The sequence below is a fragment of the Meriones unguiculatus genome, chromosome 6, assembly GCF_030254825.1.
Source record: "Meriones unguiculatus strain TT.TT164.6M chromosome 6, Bangor_MerUng_6.1, whole genome shotgun sequence".
Lineage (NCBI taxonomy): Eukaryota > Metazoa > Chordata > Mammalia > Rodentia > Muridae > Meriones > Meriones unguiculatus.
This window is the reverse complement of record NC_083354.1, coordinates 11,933,770-11,952,131: the sequence shown is the minus strand read 5'-3', so window position 1 is coordinate 11,952,131 and position 18,362 is coordinate 11,933,770. Positions and strand designations below refer to the sequence as shown.

The 18,362-nt window shown below is 37.4% G+C and overlaps 1 protein-coding gene across 4 annotated transcripts in view; it reads right to left on the bottom strand.

Annotated features, from left to right (window-relative positions):
* Tinag (tubulointerstitial nephritis antigen) overlaps positions 1-18,362 on the bottom strand; it is a 103,391-nt gene that overhangs the window by 56,207 nt on the left and 28,822 nt on the right. For 3 of the 4 annotated variants that reach the window (XM_060384739.1, XM_060384738.1, XM_060384741.1), the window contains exons 4-6: positions 17,906-18,020; positions 4,896-5,019; positions 1,468-1,618 (exon numbers count right to left, since the gene is read on the bottom strand). In XM_060384739.1, the coding sequence (XP_060240722.1) occupies positions 1,468-1,618; positions 4,896-5,019; positions 17,906-18,020 (390 nt within the window). Of the gene's footprint in view, positions 1-1,467; positions 1,619-4,895; positions 5,020-17,905; positions 18,025-18,362 lie in introns of all 4 variants that reach the window. The other variant, XM_060384740.1, reaches the window with a different exon arrangement.

Sequence of the window (18,362 nt, the reverse complement as noted above, 5' to 3'; positions counted from 1 at the left end):
CCATAACTGGCTTTTTATGCAGTCCTTTTCCCACTGATCCACCACCACCACCACCACCATCATCATCATCATCATCATCATCATCATCATCATCATAGCAATAATAATGATAATGATGATAATATAACGATAGTTAAAAATAATTTCATACCTGAATAATGGATTTACATCATTTCTACTACTTCTTTTCCCACCTCCAAGTCTCCCAATATTTCTTCTCCCAAATCCTCTTAAATTCCATTTAAGAGTCCATTTTGTGTTGCTCGTATGTACAAGAGCAATACAAAATGACAACTTCGGAGTCATCCTATCATGGGGTTTATCTCTGGAAAAAAAATGATTCTCCCTCTCTCAGTAACCATTGACTGCAGCCCTTCAGTCTGTTATCTTCTAGGCGTGGGGACTTGGGATTTCCTTCCTCCATAGTGGTATGTTGCCTGAGGTCTAACATACAAGATGCGGTATTGTTTAGATTTCATTGGTGTAACACCTCTGTTTTGTCTAGAAATGCTATCTCACAGTAGGCCTCCTGGTCCTCCAGCTCTTAATTATCTGCCCCTTCTATTATGCCTTGCCCTGAGACTTAGGTGTAGGGAATTGCACTATAACTATAGCAATCGTTTCATTCTAAGCAAAAGTTAACCTGGCTGGAAGATAACAGTCCATGTCAGGCAACTTCAATTCATAATAACTTTTATTGGGTAAAATAAATGAAATAATTAAAATATTAGCTCCTATTAACACCTGAGATGGCTCTCACTCATGGCTGCCAGTGGTCAGATGCCATGAAACAGCAAGCACAGCAGATCTGTGTGGGAAAGAACAAACAGACCACCCTTTATACCACTGTCCATCATCTACTGTTCCCATTGCTCTTCAATAACATTGTTTTACAGTAGATATGCAATGTTATATAGATAGGAGAAAATCTGAGTAAGAAAACGCCAGTTTCCATTTTCCATCAAATAGGATGGAGGCCAATGGGTTGCAAAAACTCTGAACTGTTCATTTGTTTTATTTTTTTTTTGTTTAATATGATTTTTTTCTGGTGTTATATAACCATTAACCTGGATAATCAAATGGAATAACAGATTTGTCAGTGGCATTAGCCAGTGTTAATCCCTCTATGAAGACCCAATAAAACTATTTGACTCAGAGAAAAAAGAACAAATACTTCTTTGAGTCTCCATATCAATTTAGCAGGAAATGCATGCCTTCTTCCAACATTATCTCCGGTGGCTGATAATATTAGCAGAACTTGGGTACCATATATATATATATATTACCCAATTATATAATTTAAATTATGGCATTTACTTATGATTATATAGAGATGGCTTATGTTTTAGAGGGTTTTTGTGTAAAAAAAATGTATAAAAAAATCTAAAAACCAGTCTTTATATTATCACTTAAAAAAAAAAAAACTCTCATAAGAATTCTAGAAATATGCATTGGGCAGTTATTTACCCACGTTTTCTCAGGAACCACCAGGCCCTATCAATGCTTCCACTGTTGCATCCATGGCGGTTCTTGGCACAACAAGAGATCAAATTCTGAGGGGAGAGATTGGCTGTGTATCGACCGTTGGACTGGATTGCTATTCGGTCAGCTGCCACACCTGTTTCAGACAAAATACTGATTAATATTCAAATACCATGTCATGTTACAGTTTTGATACTTTTTTAACCCTCAACTAGTTTTCAAAACTGATACTGTCCCTGAAAATCATTGCTTAAACACTTTTCTAGTTCTGTATTCATTTGTAATATATAAATATAAATATATATATATATATATATATATATCCTTTTCATTAAGAAACCTGTCAATTATCTGAGTGAAGAAGACTTATGTACCAGATTTGTATAACTCTTGCATCTGGAACAGCATCTTCCCTGGAGTTACAGGTAAATCTGTGTTTTATACAAATGAAAATCAAGAAAGCTTATCACAGAAACATCAACTACAAATTAATCCATGAGTCTATATACTGCAGTAACCAAATCCATAATTTTTACATTGGCATCTAATGTAACTTCCCTGGAGGCCATACTTTGAATAATTTATGCTGCTATAAGTCTACATTACACTGTAGCTAAAATCATTATAGCATACTTCTATATTCATAACATGATTCAAAATAATCATTTTAATGGCCACATAGTTAATTCTGTATGTACACATATAGATACACACACACACACACATATATATATATATATATATATATACATTATACATACACATACATATACATATATAGGCAACTAGGTGAGTGTATTACTAGGTATGGTTATAAGTATCATTACTTTAATGTCTTTAAAAATTGTTAGCTGCATATAATGATATAAAATAAAATATCTATAAAATATAAAAATATATGTAAAATATAAAAGTGTTAGTTGAATACAATGATTGTTTGAATGATAAATGTTTCCAGTATATGGATATTTATTTCCCAGGTGGTTGCAGCATTAGGATAGGTTAAGGAAATACGGCCTCGATGGAGGAAATGTGTCATTAGGTGTGGGCTTCTTCCATTTGTGTTGGTGTTGTAATGCCATGACATTTAATATCATCATACTATTTTAAAATTTTTAAATGAAAAATAAATATATATTAACTGGTGAAGGCTAGAAAAGGAAAGAGGTAACATAGCTCTGCCTTCACAGAATAATAGAATGAGAAATGAATCAACAGCAGCAGAAATCAATTTATGTCACCAGTGTGGCCACACTTCCATAATAAAATAGTGTAAAAGGAAATTTAAAAAAAAATTATAGTGAGGGCCATGTAGTAGGAAATTTTGAGATGTCGGAGACCTACCATCATTTCATTGTTCATGTTTCAGCACAGGCCAATCTCAAATCAATATTTATGCACTTTTAATTAAAAGCAGAAATCTCAGAGCCTTTCTTTTATGCATTCTTTTTTCTCAGAGGGACTTAGATTTTGTTTAATTTTTTTCTCATCAAAGCTTCATGGGAATTGCCCATGGTATCAATTTGGAGCTTTTTTTTTTTTCAAAGATAATTCACTCTAATTCCTGAAGACATGCGTCTTTGTCTGCTTTCTATGTGCCTGAAACATGTATCATTCTGCCATGCTTTATTAACAGTTTCCCCTTCATTTTTGACCCATTTTTTTTAACAAGATACACTGTATTGGATAAAATGGTAGTACTCTTCTGCCTCTGATATTTTCAAGAGAATAAATCATTATTTTCTAGTGGAGAATAGATGTTCTTTAATTTTTTGATATTTGTTTTTCTGAGTCAGGATCAAATATATTTTAAATGTTTGTATAACATTTCATTCAGAATGCTTTTTAAGTGAAGAAAAACAGTAGTGATGGAGTTGGAAGCTTGAGGCTCAAGATAATTTCTGACACTACTTGTCTTTGTGAGTTAAGTCATGTTCATGGGCTTCCTCCATAAAACTGGAGATTGCCAGAGGCTGCCCTGAGACTGTCTGCGGGGCCATGACCCCGGACACTAAAGCATACATCCCCTAGAGCAAAGCTAGCAAGCTGCTCTGCTTCTTATAGCTAAGAACATTACTTAAATGTCATTGCACATACTGGTCTACCCTAGATTTAAAGAATCCACATAATATAGGAGGTGTTTAGCACATAAGCACAAATTAGTAAATGTGACAGTTGATTAAATCTTTATTCAACTATCTGAAACAGTGTTGCAAGGAGTCATGTATTCCTAATCAATGAGAGAAACACTCGAGAGACAACATTGGTGGTGATAAAGTGGACAGTAGTACAGAATAAAAAGACATAACTGATCCTGCGGTGTGCTATCCCCAGGCTCTGGTTAGGCCAGAGCAGTGTTGAAGATGTAAAGGTACATGATGATTAATGGTTTTCTGTCCCAGAGAATGCCATTGCTGGAGGTGGCTTCCCCAAGAGCCGTGCCACGGCCCTCATTTCATAGTGCTGGCAGAGCTTTACACGGCTCCCAAATGCTCCTTTAGGACTGCATTAAAGCCCAAGAACACAGTTCTGTGAAGATGTCGATAGTATCCAGAAATTATCATGCTAGGTTCAGTTTAATTGGGGGAAAGTCTTCAGGACTAATTTTGGAGATCAAATCTTGGGATTGACCTGAATATCTTATTTACTGGACATAAGAAACTGTGTAAAAGTAGCTTTCAGAGAGATGGTTTTCATAGTCTCAAATTAACATTAACATTAATCTGTAAAACAATCTTAATAAAAGATGTTATTGCACTGTAAAGTTAGAATATATAGATTTATTTTGGGTAAAAATGAGGTATAAAACTTTAACCTACTATGACCTAATTCTAAAGCTTAACTTTGCTTCAAAGTTTTTTTTAATAGTTATAGTTTTGTAAATTGTATAGAAAGAAAATAATGTAAAGATTCTGTGTGAGTTTATACATGAATATTAGCATTCTAGATGATGTTATGGTGAAAAGAAATCAATATTTACTTCTTTTACTTTTGGTTTGTTTGGTTGGTTTTGGTTTTTCATGTTTCAAGACAGGGTTTCTCTGTGTAGCCTTGGCTGTCCTTGGACCCGCTATGTAGAACAGGCTAGCATCGAACTCACAAAGATCTGCCTGACTCTGCCTCCCCGAGTGCTGGGATTACAGGTGTGAGCCACCATGCTCGGCCAAAATTCTTCTGGTCCAAATTCAAAACCAAATTAATTCTTTGCTTCTCTATGCATTGTCTATATAAATTAGGCATTAATATCCAAGTTTTAGATTAAAATTTTAACCTCTGAGTTCCTTTCTTTGGCTAGAATATTTTAACAGACTCTTAATTTACACTTTCTACATTTATAAACTCCACATATACTCTATAATGATCTAAAGACAAAAGCAGAAGTTTTGAGGAAGTGATTGAAATGATGTTATTACTTGCGGTGGAAAAAGCCCAGGATGCAGCACAGTTTTTTTGATCCAATGGACCATGAGTCCATCCAGGCCACTTATAAGAAGCAATGAAAACCTCAGGAAGGTCAGCTCTGGGAGGAAAAGATGCCTAAGGGAAAGGGAGACAGACATATTAGATGTTCACCCTCTTACAGGGCCTGTGATTTCGAATTATCTTAGGCATTCAGGTTTCAGAGGGAAGCTTGACGACAAAGGACCTCTGTTCCACTTGTGTTGAAAGTCAGCTGTCTGTAGAGAATCACAGCATGTACTGGATGCCTTTTCTGGTTACCAAATAGTGCAAGGACATTTCTACCAATACTCTAGTCACCTGGAATCTTAGCTTGCTCATTAGCATGAAAAAATACAAGAGACTTTTTGGCATGCAAGCAGAGGGAGGAGGGAGGGTGGGGTTGGGAGGGGAGGAGGGAGGGGCTTATGGGGGGATGCAGAATGAATAAAGTGTAATTGATGAAAATTTTTTAAAAAAATGAAAATTTTTATAAGAAAATAAAAAGTCAAAATGAAAATTAAAAAAAAAAAATACAAGAGATAGTGAAAATCGGCCTTCATAAAGAATGTGTTTCTCTTCTTTTTCAGAGCGTATATGACTGTCAAAGAAAGAAAATTTCAAGTCAAGGCATGTATGTCAAGTGCTTATTAACACAAGAAAATACTCAATTTTACATCATTCTGAGAAATAAAACTGAAATTATTTTGTTCATATTTATAAAATTCCTAAGGAAGACTATAAATTTTGTGTAATACCAAAGAGATAATACCATGATGTCATAAAACCCACATTAAATTCTTAACAGGGTCAGTTCTTGCTACTCTCTCAACATATCTATGTGAGATAATAAGAAGAAATATTGCAGTCTTCTTCAATAAATGAGGTAATGGCTTCTAAAAGCTAATGGATCTGCGAAAGACTCAGTTAAACAGGATTTTTTCCTTAGACTAGACTGTTGGCTTAGAATTTGGTTGACATCATGCCCCATTATTGTCATGTCTACCAGAAATATGTGGCTACTACACCTTGTGTCTGAAACTAATTGTCTATAAATGATAAAAATTCATTGATTTAATGGTTTTATGACGCGTCTGGTGAAACTACTGATCTGACATCAGTAGTTTCTGACATCAAATTATTTCTGACAATTACAAAACAGATTCAGAGTCTAAGGCAAGTAAAATCAAAATGTACCCGTCTCCATGGAAAAGATACCCACCCAAAGAAGTTTTTGAATTAGATGATGGATGAGAGGATTCACTTTAGCCTTAGAGAACTGTTACCACCCAATAAGAGAGTGAGAAATCCTGAGTCCATTTCGAAGGCGTTGCTACTTAGAAGAGTGAAGGAAGGACATAGAGCTGGTCACCACCAAATGCCTAAAAGATAAGGACCAGCAGCGCACAGCCGAGGGATCTGGAACGCCAATGCTGTCAGATGCGCTACATGGAAGGATCTGAGTTGGAGCAACAAAGACATAATGGCTGGAGAGGGATCGCCAAGGAGAAACAGACAACGTCAAAAGCACCTTTCTAAATGGGAAACAGACACACATTGTACACAACACCGCGCCTTCCCGGATCACTCTTACCAGCTTCTCGGTGTGCGTTGAAGCATTTATCACACGGAGTGCCCTCAAACTCCAGCTGTTATTTTATGACGTTAAAATACATGTTTAGAGTAGAGTGAGGATACATCCTTCTGCCCTGCTGAAGCGATGAAGACCTATCATCGCTAGGACATTCTGGCAGGATTCAGTTGTGTGGACTCTAACTTCCACATTCGTAAGATGATCAGACCCCTTTGCATATGTAAGGTAGCCTGATAATAATGAAAGGGTCAGTTCTTGCTACTCTCACTACTCGCACACGCTCACCCATGCTCACACACACACACACACACACGTGCAACTCAGGTGCATTTTCTCTCTTAAAATATGATTTCCCCTTTAGGCATTTTAAACTATGGTAGCATTACATATTCGCTACTTCCGTGATTTATTCTTTAAAACTAAAAGTTGCAAAAAAAAAATTTACCAACAAAATAAGCCAGAAGAATTCATGAAATTCATCTATTGGCATTTTAAAGATTTTTTTACTACTTATTTAACGTTGATTTTCCTTAAATACTGGTCTCCCTGACTTGAACAGCATGTCAGAGAAACTACCTTCAATTTTATTTCCATCATACTAGTAAGTGATTTAAGTAAGGAACACAAAGAAATCCCGTAAGCACTGTGTTCCCCTAGAAATGAAGAATGATTTTGAAAGCCAATAAGTAAAAGTAGTATCACAGAATAATAACTTTTAGAAAATGGTTCAATAATGCTGCCCTTAATAAACGATGCATTTTCATTTATTACTTTGATGAAATATAACCTAGTAACTGAAAGATTCTGGAGGACAACCTAAAAGTGGCAGAAATTGCGAGTGTGGTATCTTCTACGAAATACAAATTTGTCTTCAAACAGAATATATACTCTTCCATAGGGGACTTTGAAACTCATTATATTGTTATGCTAAAAAATCAATAATAATTTGATGTGTAATTTCCAAACCAAGATTACCCAATTTGAGACTAAATTTAAACAGTCTCTCTATTTCAACATTTTTATCTGGAAAAAAAAATAAAGATAATGTAGACAGATACCCAAATCCACAGCTGTTCTAATCACCAGAGACTTCGTTACATTAAACTCTGCATTTAATTAGATGATGGGGAATGGGTGGCCAATCACTGAGAAGCTTGAGACACCCTCATTTTCTCAGAAACATCATTAGCAGTTCTATTTCCTGTTACTATTGAGTCTCTACCTCCAGGACACACGCTGGATCACCCCTTTTATCTCCACCTTTTCCTTCTCCCCCATTTTAATCAGAAACATCTAAAAGTCAAATAATAAAACTGAGAACTTAAGTCCAGTCAAACATTTCACAGCTCCAGATGAAGGGTGAAGAGTGTCAAGACATTTCTCAGGATTGTTTCATCCCAGTGAGGAAAAGGATGTTTTGTTTGTTTGTTTGTTTGATTGTTTGTTTCTGGTGGTCAAGCGATAGGTAAATACTTCTCATCCTTAACAATAGTTAACTTTGTGTATTGGCATTTGAAATCCTTTGATACTTCTCTGGTGTCTCATGCTGGGTGCCTAGTGCCAGCTCTTCTCCAGCCCTAGTCTTTATTCATACTCATAGAATGCTTATCACGGCACACACAGGCCTAGGAAAGTAACTGCTTTGGCCAGACTTCAGATGCTGCTGTTACTGTTTCCAGGATAATACACATAAGTGCACATGGTAGTGTCTGATAATTTCCTTTAAAACGCGACTCGCTTTCCTACTTCCCCTGCTTTATTCTGCTACCAGGAATTGGGTCTTACAGATGGGCCTAGAAGAGACTCCTTGAGCTGTTATCCAACAGTGAAGGAGCAAGTAAAGAAGGAACAACAGTACAGATGGCAGCTTGGGTCTAGGACCCTCCTGCTTTGTGGCTTTGCTTGCTCCTTTCGGAGATGGGGAGTGATTTTTGCCATTCTTATGCCACTGTCATTTTTTGGTTTGTCACTCACAGTTGAGCCTTATGCTTCTTCGTAAAGAATAAAGAACTGTCATTGAGATTTCTAGGTCAATGCTGTATTTCATTGAACAAAGAACATGAAATGTAAGAAAGCTCCCCAGTTTCAAAGGTACTAAAAAGTTTAGAAAAATGCATATGAAAATAAATTAATATATCCTAAATGGTTTACCTAGAACACTAGTTTGAAGAAAATCTAACAGGTAATTTAAAGGGGAGTTTATTTATTTAAACAGTTTCTAAGAACCATTTTTAATTAAATTGGCTTATATTTTCCCCACATTATTTTAGCAAATGCTAATGTATGTGAGGCTCTAAAAATTAAAAATAACATTCATAGTTTTAAAGGCTTATCATTTGGCTCAATTTGCAAATTGTTTCATCCTATTTCATTTCCTGTTTCATGCTGATGATAAAGCAAAGACCTAGTGTCTTGTGTGGCAAATTTGGGCAAGAAATATGAATAGAAAAGAGAGACCGTGGTATTAGAAAGCCAGCTGGTGGGTATATGGTACATGAGCTCCTCAGATTACTCCAGAAATCTACGTTTATACAGCCCTTGTAACGATCTATCTGTGATGATCGGTTAGGTCCCTGCACCAGTGTAACTGTGCCCAGTTACCCGTCACAGCACTGTGTATATAATCGTGGCTACAACTGTAAGAACCTTAACAAACCCCCTTTTGTAAGAGGGCTGGGAACAAGAAGGGAAACTGGGAGTCTGGGAGTGGGGGCATCAATTTGTCAAGCTGGAGGCCTGTGATAGGGTAGGATCTTGGGAGGATATGGGTGTGACTCTAGCTGAGAATGCTAATCTAGGAGGACAGGAAGACTGAAGTGACCTCCTCCTAGCCAAGCAGGACTAGTGGAGAGAGAGGAATAACCCACCAACAAAACCTTTGATCCAAAAATTACCCTGTCTATAAGAAGTGCAGGGATAAGAAGGGAACAGAGATTGAGGGAAAGTCCAACCAATAATCATTCCAAACTGAGAACCACCCAGCAGAGAGCCAGCCCCCGACACTATTAATGATGCTCTGCTATGCTTGCAGACAGGAGCTCTACTTGATGATCCTCTGGGAGGCTCCAGCCAGCAGCAAAACTAGACAGTTGCTGGGACTTGCAGCTAAGCATAGGGCAGAGCTCAAGGGGTCCTGTGGAAGTGTTGGGAGAAACATGGAAGGATCTGGAGAGGACAGGAACCTCACAAGAAGATCAACAGAGGCGACTGATCCAGTCCCACGGGGGCTTACAGAGACTGAGACTTAACTAAAGAGCACGCATGCTCTGGACCTAGGCACCCTGCACACATATGGCCGATGGGCAGCTCACTCTTCATACGGGGCACCTGGAGAATGCAGGGAGGATGGCTGTTTCTAACATGGATTCTTATTGTCTGCTTTTGGATCTCCCTGGCAGCGCTGCCTTGCCTGGTCTCAGGGAGTGAATTTATGCTCAATCCTGATGTGACTTGATGTGCTGGGGAGGATTGATACAGGGGGGGCTCCTATTTTCTGGGGGGGTAAAGGGAGAGGAGGGGGGGAAAAGAGGTGAAGGTGGGACTAGAAGGAGAAGAGGGAGGGGGCAACCTTGGAATGTGAAGTAAATAAACTGAAAAGAAGAAGAAGAAAAAGAAGAAGAAGAAGAAGAAGAAGAAGAAGAAGAAGAAGAAGAAGAAGAAGAAGAAGAAGAAGAAGAAGAAGAAGAAGAGGAAGAGGAAGAAGAAGAAGAAGAGGAAGAAGAAGAAGGAGGAGGAGGAGGAGGAGGAGGAGGAGGAGGAGGAGGAGGAGGAGGAGGAGGAGGAGAAGGAGAAGGAGAAGGAGAAGGAGAAGAAGAAGAAGAAGAAGAAGAAGAAGAAGAAGAAGAAGAAGAAGAAGAAGAAGAAGAAGAACCTTAACCAGTGTCCGTGAGAATGTCTGACATCCTGGTTTGCTCTTGCCTATTCTCTACGTATGTGAGAAGGTTCTGAGGTGAACACACACTGACCCGACAGAGCCTCCACCAATTCTGACCTGTCCTCTCTGGCACCATCCATAGCGACTGAGTGTGGTGCAGCCAGTGGCCTCCTGGGCAGCGGTGTGGGAGAAGAACAATAATTTTATGGGGAAAGAGGCCATTTTTGTCCAATATTATGTGAAATCCAAAGGTATATAACGGTGCTCTTCCCTTTTGTTGTCAGTGTTTTGGTACCCATGAAGCCTATTGACACATGGCTGACAAGGTAATGGTGTCAGGATGAGTCCTTTTTTTTTTAACCCAAATAAAAGCATTGCAATAAACTTTCAGTGGTTTATAAACACTAAACTGGGAAGTGTTCATTTTAATTGTTTTCTTAAAATCATATATCATGTCTCACCACTTGCTATCACTGACATACATTAACCGAGTTCAAGTGTTTTATTTTTGTTGTTGGATTTTGTTGTTGCTGTTCTGGTGGTTTTGGTTTTGATGGGTTTTTGTTGTTGTTGGTTTTGTTTGGTTTTTTAAGAGAAAGAACATGAAATGAGGGAGCATCTAGGAAGAGTTGATGGAGGGAAAATAGAATGATCAAGATAAATTGTGTGAAAAATTTTAAAAGTTCAAAAATACATAGATTATGTCTAATGACTAGGAGAATAATAAAACAGTCAGTCAGCCAAATGGTATATGCTACATGGGTAGTGATAAAACATGAACTTTTCTTTTCTCATCAAAAATTTTAGGAACTTTTAGAAGTTAATGTGTAATTTGTAACAAATTATTTATATTTAACTTTAAATATACCATAGAAAATTTGTCATCACTTTTTTAGTTTTGTCAACTAAGTTCATTTACATTGAATGACTAAATAAAGATCCTCATTAAAAAAACTGAATTTTTTACCTATTTCAATTTGACATCAATATAGGAGTATGGCTATGTGTTTTAGTTGACATGCTAGCTTTCTTAACATTTTAATACTTTCAAAACCAAATTATATACATATATATATATCGTCTTAGATATAACTTCAATTATTTTTATGAGGTGATCAATAAGGGCAACAACAAAACTGTTTATTACTTCAATTTACTGAGTTTTGTGCATATGTTTGTATTCTCTTCTGAATGAATATATGTGTACCACATTCTTGCATGGTGCCTGAAGAGCCAAAAGACACCATCACATTAAGTGGAACTGTAGCTACAGGTGTTTGTGAGCTGTCATGGGGGGTTCTGGGAACTAAAATGGGTCTTCTTTAAGACTAGAAATTACTCTTAACCTCTGAGTCATCTCTCCTGGCCCTACTTTGAAATTTTTCAGCTGAACCAAATATGCAAATAAGTTCTTATTTTTCAAGGTTTTGAAAAAATAGTATTTTTAATTCAAAATATTTTCAATATTTATAAATAAATGTAACACAGTGAGGCTTCTTGGAGGCATTTGATAAATGCCCAAGCACTTGAATATTAAATCTGGAAATAACACTATTATACAATTTGATTTGATTTGGTTTTGTTTGGTTTGTTCTAAGAGCATGATAGAACTTTCAGGCTCATGAGAAATATGTAAACACCATCAGCCAGTAAAGCTGTAAGAAATAAAACACGAAAAATGATGAAGATCAAAATAATTAAGTCCTTGCAGAACTAACCCCTTTCAGAGTGCTTCTGTTCTGTTCTCTCATGGTTAAGAAAATCAAGGTCTGGTCTCCTTGGTTTGCCTGTGGTATATATGCAAGATTAGAGTCTCACAACAGTGTGATGCAGCCATGATCATTCAGGCCTTTACAGCCATTGAAGCAGGACAGTCTCCCCAAGCATGGTTGGATACCATAAAAAGCTAAAATGATACGCTCAGGATGCGAGGCTAAGCACTGCACTCAGGGTCAGCCGCTTTGGACCCAGAGAAGAGCATGTCTGATTGCATGCGGGTTGATGCCCCAGGTCCCGCCTCTGAGAAAAAGGTATCGGACGGTCTGATGCTCTTTGGGTGGATGACACCTAAATGAACATCTGTACAAAGTCCCAATTTATTTCTAATATCAGAGATCAGACCTCTACTCTTGCCTGATGCGTCTAAAACAAAAAGGGGGAAGTGTAGAGAGCTGCGGAATGCTATGCCTTAAAGATGGAGCTGGTTTCCGCCTTCCACCTTCCCGATGGTGAGTGCTCTCTGTCACGAACAACTCCACATTTGGCTAAGGCCGAGGATCTGGCTTGCTTCCATGTATGTGGACCTATCTGCATTGCCCCCGTGGCACGCCTGGGTTGGCTACCCAGAGGCTATTTAAGCTGTGGGCTGGCTTTCCCCGGGGTCCGAGGATTGTACAATGTTCCTGAATAAACTGCATTGAAAAAAAAAAAAAAAAAAAGAAAATCAAGGTCAAAAATACAAAGTAGAAAAGCATGTAACATTATGTAATTGCATTCCCTTCATGTCTCTCACTGTAGTCTGTTTCACTTAGCACATACTGAGCACTTTATAAAGCTCATGAAGCTTTAAATCTAGGTACAACTGTAACCATCATTTTATGGAGGACGTAAACAGGAAGACCTTGAAATCCAAACACCCCGGCTCAGTGAACACCCTAGCCTATAATATCCCCTATATATACACAAATGCATGCACATATCTGTGCAAATGTATAGTACTGCAACAGACATCAGGGTTTTTCACACACTAGGCAAGCTCTCTACCATTAAGCTCAATGCCAAACCCACTTACACCTCTTAATATCTCAACAGTAAAGTTTCTGCTGGCTTGGAAGATCCTCCGTCAGTGTAAGCTTTGCATGCAGCTATAATAATTGCTTGTCTCTATTTTTTTTTTCCTGAGGAACTGGCAATGTTCTATTTTTTTTCAGGTTATTTAATGGTTCCTTCCAGTTCCCTTATTTTAAAATTTTAGCTGAAGTTAGCATTCCTTAAATTACATTGGGTGGAACCTAATACCTTTTTTTCTAAATATCTTTTTTTCTAACTAAAATATTCCCTGATGTTGTAAATTTAGTACATGCTTCATTTAAAAAAAAAAGTTGATGAAATAAAAATTGCAGTGTCCTCAGTATTCTTATGAATAGTCTGAATCTTCAGAAGAAAGGTACAATGTGCTGTTTATCACAGCTTCCTCTGGCATTAACTGAGATGAAGTTCTCCTGTTTGTCTACTACCCCAGAAGCCTCGTTGATGAGGACAAGTCAGTCTCTGCCTTCTTCCTTTTGCTCCTTCTACTTTTGCTTAAGGCTCTGCTTGTGTCCAAAGGGAATATGTTTACTTGCTTTCTGTTTGCCTTCACTTGGAATTCACATCCAAGAGGGACATCCCCAAAGTCCCAAAATTGCCTTTCTAACCTGTTACTGATGACATACTTTATTCCTCATTGTTACTAATCACAACCCATAAAAAATGTGGTTGAAACACATCTTTGAGATAATGTGCTTCATTTTCAGTTAATGTGTTTCCGAGTTAATTTTAATATAATATTTTTACCAATTCTTTGAGAATTTCACACCACGTATTTTGGATCATATTCATCCCTCACTCCTCCTCCTTACTCTTCCAAGACCTACTTCCAATTCCCAACCTCTTCCAAGATCTACTTCTAATTCCCAGTTACCTCACAAGTTCTTGTCATCTTTTTTTTTAATAACCCACAAAGTCCAATTTATGGTGTCCATGTACATGGGTATATGGCCATCCACTGTGGGATAGCCAGTTAGCCAGTGGAGATAGCTTTGAAGAAAACTGGTACTTTCTTCCACAGAAGCCATCAACTGTCAATAGCTCTTCAGTTAAGGGTGGAAGCTCATTTACCCTTCCCCGCTTCATGCTAGAATTTGAGCTGGCTTGACCTTGTACAGATCTTAAGCAGGTAGACTCAGCTGCACTCAATCCATGAGTGTAACAGAGTTTTGAATTTATTGTGAAAATATCCCGTATAACACTGATTGATATTCCTCTAACTAACATTAAGTAGACTGTTAAAGATAAATTGTGACTTCAGCCAGATAACAAAGCCAGGATACCAAATAAGGAAGAGAAGAGCTTGCCCAGTAATGAAGGATGGATCAACACCCATTTTTCTAACAAAGAGTAAAGGCTTTTGAGTCCTAGAACTCATCTAGGCAATTTAGCCAAAAATGAGAGAAATCTGGGGGTTAGGGTGAAATGGATTTTCTCAGCACACCAGCATCCATATTGTTGTTTGGCAAGCACAAATATAGATCAATACGTGATCAATACGCTCCCTAATGTATAGTCTTAATCTATAGGATTGTATGGCAGTAACCGTCTTACATAGAGTCCATCTTGTGCTGAAAATAATTTCTAAATAGAGCAAATGCAAGTTACTCAGAAATACAGTTGCATAAATTGTTCATTATTATTGCACTTTGAATCAGTTTGATATCATTTATTGGATATTAATCATATGGTCACAAGGCTGCACCTTCAGCCTGTCTGTAGCTACCATTTCAATTCAGTTCATGCTGATTTTATGTCCATCCTAAAAGCACTTACTTTAGTTCTGTTCTCTTCCACTTGACTAGTATTTGAGACAATTCGAACACTTAGAAACTTAGCCCTCAAGCTACTGTGCTCAAAAAGTCAGAATCTATTTCCATGCCTTATGTCATAATTAGATAATGGAACTCTTGTAGGTCAGCTAAATAGTTCTTGCTGTTTTCTTAGAATTACTTATCAACCAGGAATTTTAGACTCTTTTAGAATGCTAATCATTAATGTTTTACTTATAAATTGTCTCAGAAACTTTTAGGCAAACAAATACCTAGGAACCAATATGGCTAGAATGAAAGGTTCTGTTGTATGTGGTGGTGAGTGGCACTTAGAAAACTTTATCATATGTGTTTTAAACTAGAATAAAATCAACAGAAGTGGAAAAGTTACAGAAATGTTGGAAACAGTCTTGAGAAAGTTCATGATTAATATTTACAAAAATATTTGGGATCACTGTGGGCCTCAATGAAAAGAAAGGCAAAAATAATCATTGTAATGAATATTATCTTTACCAATGCTAGGGGCAAAAAAAATGACAAAACCACAAGAAAAAGTGATTTATTCCAGTTTCACAGGAAGTTAACTCACTAAAAACCATGAAATGACCCATGCTATAAAAGAATCAAAGTATGGTCTAAATTGAGCATCACTGAAAAATAGGTCTTGGTAGGAGATTAACCATGTTTTCTTTTCTATGTTGAATGTGAATTGGCTGAAGTTTCCTAGACCTACTTACACTACAGACTATAGGGGTACGTGACACATACAAGGCTCTGGCAATGTAAGGAATCCTGAGGCAGCCCTTTGCTTATTCTGTTTCAGTGTGACTTGGGCTCATTCCGTCTTAGTTTTCTAGACATTAACGTGCTGAGCAATGGTAGTACCCAGAAGAGCAAGCTGCTGTGAGGTTTAAATGAGACGAAATATGAGAGTATTTGCATGCTTGGCACACACCTGCTCAATAAACATCAGCTGATATCATTTTTTTTTTTCTGATGCTAGTTATGATCTAGCAATGCTGGAACCTAAATTGGAACTTAACCAGGGCGATCATGTGCCTGGAATCCAAAGCTTGGGTTAGATACTTACTAGGCAGTAGTTAATTTACAATTCCTCTAACAGCAGAATGCTGGGAGCATCTGGGCAGCTGGAACCTGATGTCTTTATTGTAGACTGACAAGCAGAACTCGGAGAGACATCTCAACTTGAAACTGTGTGTGTCTCGGAAACACTGTGTACTAAGTGGAAAAAGTTTATGGTCTCTAGAAAGACAGAAGCTTCTTTATACAAAATGACATACAACCTATGCAATAGCACAAAGCATGAAAACACTAACAAACAATTTCATAAATTAATTTGCCTGGTCTCCAGGCAAAATTTAAATATATTCTTTAAGGCACTTTGAGGACAATTTCTTTTTCTGACGATCATGAAATGCATGCCTGAGTTTATTGATATTCACTTTAACCTCCAAAGTTGGGGGTTGGTCAGATGAGTGTATTTTGGTGCTAATTACTGTCCCGCAAGATCTGGTTACTGCCTGGATAAACCTATCTTTATGGTGTAAACCTGCCTGAGACATTATGTCTGATTGTTTGATTAAAGGCCTAAAACCTGGGCCGGGCAGAATGGGGTAGGCGTGGCCTAGGTTCACAGGCTTTGGGTTCAAAAAAATCACAGGAAACAGACAGACTGGAAGAGAGGAGGAAGGAGAGCGCCATGATCGTTAGCATGGAGAAGGAACCATGTGGGCCAGGAGGAAGGATTCCAAGGATGGTATGGATGGAGAAAACACCAAGAAAAAAAAAATGAAAGCAAGTATCTTGGGATTATGGATGGAAGGTAACCCAGATAGGAATGGTTAAGTCAGACGGCATTGGATGGACGCTGTGAGATAGATAGTGACGTTATTGAGACAGTATAGGTGAACTATCTGCCCAGCCCAAGGTAAATAAGGCAATTATAAAATGTAACAGATGCCTGTGTCTTGTTAGTTGTGATAGCAGGTTAAATAATACCGCCACAATAATTATAGGGCAAATAATAAGTAATAATAGCCCAATATCATTTTTATTTTCAACACACTCATATGATAATGAATAGTCTAAGAGATCACCAAAGTTTTGATGAATTCACAAAACATTTAGTTTTAAAATGAAAGTATGGCCAGACATGATGGCATACTCCTGTTACCTCAGCACACAGGTAATTTTAGCCTATTCATGAGTTTAAGATTACCTGGATCTATATAGTAAATTCTATCACAACCTGACAATAGGACAGTGTCTTAAAAATTACAATGAAAATAAAATAAATACAAATAAATTATATAAAATGTGTCACAATGTGGCAAAACACCCAATGTAAACTATTTAACAGGGTCAGGATTTATTTATTTTGGCTCATGGTTTTGGAGGTTTCAGGCTGTCATAGGAGAAGACAGGTAACAGCAGCTCCTATTGTAGTGACCAGGAATCAGAGAGGGAACAAGAGTATATAGACAGCCAGTGTCCCCCTTTTCTTCTCATTATATATGGGCCTAAAGACTATGAGACAAAAGACCACTGACTCCAGAGTGGCCCTTCCTCCCTTAATTTATACTCTCCGGAAGCATTCTCACAAACATACCTTCTTTAATCAAATTAACGTGACAATAAAGATCCACCTCTGAAAACAATGAACAACCCTTCCACAGAAATATGTATTTCTGTGAAATCATCGACGACTTCATCACTTAAAGAACACACAAACTTTCTAGGTATGTAATGGTTGTTACACTTGGGGGATTTTCTTTTAAGTTTATATGACAAGATGTCACATTTTTTCATGGCCCTGAAAAGTCAAAACTGTATATTATAGTTCATATTTTTTTAAACATACACATGAATTCACCTGTAAAAACACATGTACACCCATGAATCAGAAAGAACACTTACTGTCATTTCATTCATGCTCAGAAGCATGGGGCTAGGTGGCAAGGTGCCAAGGCGAAATCTGAACCCTTCTTCCAAAGTCATTCCCCAGAACTGGCTATAGTTCTGCGCTGTCCATCTACCTTACAAATGAAGCAGAAAAATACGTAAAGATTACATGATATCACTCTTATAAATACGTGATTGTTTCTAGGTCTGAATAGTGTCTAGTGATGGTATCTCAAAGTGTGGAAAATAACAGGACAGTGGATAGTCTTCATTCTGATCCAGCACTAATTATTCTAAAATCAAATACATGAAACACTAGTCTTGTATTTGGCCAATCTCAGTTATGACTGATATAAGAAACGTGAGGCCACATAATCATAAGTCAAAACCAGGAATATGAGAACTTTACATTCTATGAGAGGATTAAGTATAATAAGGCTAATATATGCAGTTTCCTTTAAATGTACTTAAT